The sequence below is a fragment of the Notothenia coriiceps genome, unplaced genomic scaffold, assembly GCF_000735185.1.
Source record: "Notothenia coriiceps isolate Sejong01 unplaced genomic scaffold, NC01 NC01_scaffold00020426, whole genome shotgun sequence".
Classification (NCBI taxonomy): domain Eukaryota; kingdom Metazoa; phylum Chordata; class Actinopteri; order Perciformes; family Nototheniidae; genus Notothenia; species Notothenia coriiceps.
Genome location: NW_011353127.1, coordinates 1 through 4660, shown reverse-complemented (window position 1 = coordinate 4660; position 4660 = coordinate 1). Strand labels below are relative to the sequence as shown.

Here is a 4660-nt window from a genome sequence, read left to right as displayed (position 1 = left end):
GAACTACAGCATGGTCACATGACTTCACGTCTCCACCGCTAAGCTAAAGGAGGCTAATGTTGGGCTATAACATACACACACACATACATATATTTTTTATTATTAACGTTATCCCTTCTAAACTCACATCCGATGGCGAGGTATCTGAAGAAAAGCCATCCGGAGATCAGCGCCTCCTTGGCGTTGCGGGGGGGCTTCTCCATGATGTCCAGGTCGGGGGGGTTGAAGCCCAGCGCGGTTGCTGGCAGGCCGTCCGTCACCAGGTTCACCCAGAGCAGCTGCACGGGGATCAGAGCCTCTGGGAAGCCCAGCGCCGCCGTCAGGAAGATGCTAAGAGAGAGGGGGGGACAGTTAGAAACACTGGATATACCGAAGACTGAAATACACATTCATCCTCTACCTACTTACCTACCCACCCACCCTCCATCCATCCATCCATCCATCCATCCATCTATCTATCTATCTATCTATCCATCTAATCAGAATCAGAGCCCAGAGCCACCGTCAGGAAGATGCTAACAGAGATGAGGAAGGACTACATTTAGAAAGTTTAGAAACACTGGAGCCAGACTTAGGTTAATATAGCAGCGGTTTCAAAATATTCCTGGTGAAATCCTTAGTGTGCCTGAATTATTTTAGCATGAGGCCTAGTTAAGGAAGGATTCAGGAAACTTTTTAGAGCAAAATTGAGCAGAAATGGACAGAAAATGTGACCTTGGAGGAGGTGTGGCTGGTTCCAGGCTTACATTTTGTTGGTCTTATGGCGCATTTCCAGCGGGTAGCCCCGTTTAAGCGCCCTTAATCTTCCTCAAGCGGCCAGGCCAGTTTTTGGTGGCCTTTCCATATAGCGTAGCACCGGCTAGCGGGTACTTTTTCCCTATTTTTCCAGCCCCATAAAATCGTGGTTCTTTCACGGCCAGGGCTGAACTAGTGACGTCAACACTCTCGACTGCTGATTGGTCAGAGAGAATCGTCACAAGATCGCGCGCGAGATCATCCCTAGCGTCGCATATATATCTAGAAGCAAGCTTGCAGCATTTTTATACACAGCATTTTTGTAAACGGAGGAGCTACAAAAATGGCAACGTCAAAGAAAAGCACACCGTGGTCGACCGAGGAGGTGACGACGTTCCTACATCTCATTGGGGATGATAAAATCCAGCGGGAGCTCGACGGAACAACTCGAAATGTGGAAGTGTTCCAGGATGTCTCTGCACAGATGCCCCGCCTACACTGCGTTGCTACCCCAGGTCCTAAACTGTAATGGAAATGCGCCACGGCCTCGGACGGCCAGCGAGGCAGGCCTGAGCGAGGACGCTTAGGGACGCTTAAACGGGGCTACCCCGCTGCAGTGGAAATGTGCCATTAATGTTATGGTGTTGCGACCATTGGATAAAAATAGCATAAGATGAACATTATAACCTCTACTGTGGGCAATTTATCTTCAAATAAGCAATCTGTCCAATCCAAATGTCCCCTAAAACTTCAAAATCGACCCAAAATTATTCAAAATCAGCCCAAAGAGAGCACAAATATGTCCTCTTTCTGCTTCTGCTATTTTGGATCCTGATAATGTCAGAAAAGCATTCGGCCTCCTCAAAACCACTCCAGAACGAACTATTGTCAACAAAGGCTATAATGCTAACTAATGCAACTAATGCTAATTCTGCAAATGTCCCAACATATGCAGGTTAGCATCTGGCAGTTTCTCTGTTCTGTGGACCCCTACTTTACATTGCTAGCATAAAACTTTGGGGTATCAAAATGTCACTGGACTCTATGAGCAGCAAACAGACTCTAAAGTAAAACCAGACGCTCACCAGACGACCTCGCCCACGTTGGAGGAGATGAGGTATCTGATGAACTGCTTCATGTTGTTATAAATCGCTCGGCCCTCCTCCACGGCCGCCACGATGGACGAGAAGTTGTCGTCGGCGAGAACCATCTCTGAGGCCGACTTGGCGACGGCGGTCCCTGAACCCATCGCGATCCCGATCTCCGCCTTCTTCAGAGCCGGAGCGTCGTTCACTCCATCGCCCGTCTGAGGAGGGACATTTTAGATATTAACTCGAGGTAAAACACACACATTTCGTGGCGTTTCTAATGATATGCAAAGGTTTGAAAGCATGTTGAGATCTGTTAATGCTAACCATATTGTTTCCTGCTCAGTTGTTTTTACTTAAGGATTATTCTTTCTTAGTTAATCATGTCAAAAAACAGATTCCTTGAGTAAGAAAAATAAACTAAAAGGCGTTTGCATCATGTCATAATTGAGAATAAGTAACTAGAGCTGTCAAATAAATTCAATGTAGTAGAAAGTACAATATTGGCCTCTGAAATTAAACAAATAATAATAAGCTTTATTTGTTATAGCACCTTTCATAATTATTTATCCCAAGTAAAGCTTGGCTGGGAATAAAAATAAAAGACCTTTACCTAATTAAAAATGCTATTCATATTCCAAAGGAGCAGTAATTAAGTTCATTAACTCAAGTACAACTTTAAAGTAAGTTAGCTGAGTATTTAAATACAAGTAATTGTCTGCTACTTAATACTTCTACTAGAGTACAATTCAAGGATATATATAAATACAACTTTATGCAATTAACCCTCCTGCAATTTCCCATTTATTTTCAAATTAATTTCTTGTCACTTTTCTAAAACAAAAATTATATTGTTACTTTTTTGACCACCGTTTCCGTTTTTTAGTTATTGTGTTTAATAACGTGTGCATACTGAGCAATTCCTTTATACATTTTGCTGTTGTAATCATGTACATTTCCCCCGTTGCGGGACAAATAAAGGATTTCTGATTCTAAAAATATATAAAAGATATTCTTTCATCGTCTTGTCTAAAGTAATGTGTCCATCAGCCCCTAGTCTCCGTACCATGGCGGTGATTTCGTCCATGCCCTGAAGGATCTCCACGATCTTGCTCTTGTGCGACGGCTCTACGCGAGCGAAGCATCGAGCGTTGGTGACGGCGTCGACCTGCTCGGCCGGCGACAGCTCGTCAAACTCGCGCCCGGTGAATGCCAACGCCTCCACGTCGTCCTCCTCCCCGAAGATGCCGATGCGGCGGCAGATGGCGACGGCGGTGCCCTTGTTGTCTCCGGTGATCATGATGACGCGGATCCCCGCCTGCCGGCACAGCTTGATGGACGCGGCCACTTCCAGTCGGGGGGGGTCCAGCATGCCCACGCAGCCCACGAAGGTCAGGTCGGACTGGAGAGGGGTTTAGTTATGAGTGAGTGAGGGTTTCAATAACCCTACATTCAACATCATTTGTATTTCTTCAAAAAATGTATTAAACATTTAAAAAAATTAACAATAATAAATAAATTGAATTCAAGAAACACAGAAAAGGATATAAGCAAAAAACAGTTGATGAAAAATGGTTATCGTTACATAATATTGAATCCCCACACACTGACCTCGTACTGGGCGAACTTGACGGTCTCAGTGAGGTTCATGTCCTCCACTCGTGGGGGGGTGTCCCTGGTGGCGAGGGCGAGGCAGCGCAGCGTGTCGCGCCCCGTCCCGTAGTCTCTGATCGTCGCCAGGATCTGATCCTTGATGCCTTTGGTCAGCGGCACTTTGCTGTTTCCCACTCTGACGTGCGTGCACCTCTCTATCACTCCCTCTGGGGCGCCCTGAGAGAGAGAAGAGGGGGCAATGTTTAACAAATCTGGCAGAAACGTAACCTGGTACAATCAGAATCAAGTTTAGTCCCAGGTACGTTTACACATACAAGGAATTTGCTTTGGTATCTGGTGCTGCGAACATAAACAATCTAAAAAAAATGGTTGAACTGTAGGTAAAAAAGAAATATATAAGGATAATTAAAAAATAGTATTTTTAAGAAACAATTCAGCATTGAAAAAGGATGCTAAAGACCAGTATTTACACCAAATGTATGCTCCATTTATACTTCAACACTTAATCTAAAGAAACATATATTTTTCTCTGAGTTTACCTTGACGAACATCTTGCCCATGGAGGAGCGGGACTTGTTGGGGGTGCAGTACACGGACATGGACTTCCTGTCTCTGGAGAACTCCAGCGTGAACTCCTTCTTCATCAGCTGCTTGATCACCTGCTCATACACACAGAGAAAACACACACTGAGTGAGAACATCCTGCAGACCAGAGATGGCAAAAGTACACACATCCTTTACTCAAGTAGAAGTACAGATACTCGTGTTTAAAAATACTCTGGTGAAAGTAGAAGTACTGACTAAACTTCTTTACTCAAGTCAAAGTAAAGAGGCTTTGAAATGTACTTCAGTAAAAAGTACCCATAACTAGCAGCTGTTTTAAAGAGTACCTGACCTCCCTTTATATTAATAGAACAATAATGTCATTGTTAGCTAATGAATGTGTCCATGCTGAACAACAGCAACATGACAACGTTTTCATTGGTCCCTCTTCTTTAGAGAAGACCAGGAAATGATGGATACACGGATCGTGTTCAAATCAATAGGCACGCAATGACTCTAAATAATAATGATCACGCCACCAAACACACATTCAGACTAAAGGAACCAGCCTGTTTGGAAAATGTGAGAAGTAGAAAGTACAGGTATTTGAGTTCAACATGTAAGAAGTAGAAAGTACAGGTATTTGTGTTCAACATGTGAGAAGTAGAAAGTACAGGTAT

At 44.0% G+C, this 4660-nt stretch overlaps 1 protein-coding gene across 1 annotated transcript; it reads right to left on the bottom strand.

Moving 5' to 3' along the window:
* Window positions 1-107: 107 nt before the first annotated feature.
* LOC104952704 (sarcoplasmic/endoplasmic reticulum calcium ATPase 2-like) lies at window positions 108-4096 on the bottom strand (the record flags this gene model as incomplete). The annotated part of the gene is made up of 5 exons (XM_010779569.1): window positions 108-330; window positions 1821-2041; window positions 2890-3225; window positions 3435-3653; window positions 3977-4096. Coding segments are annotated over 5 exons (1119 nt in total), but the record flags the coding sequence as incomplete, so codon positions are not given.
* Between the last annotated feature and the right edge of the window lie 564 nt (window positions 4097-4660).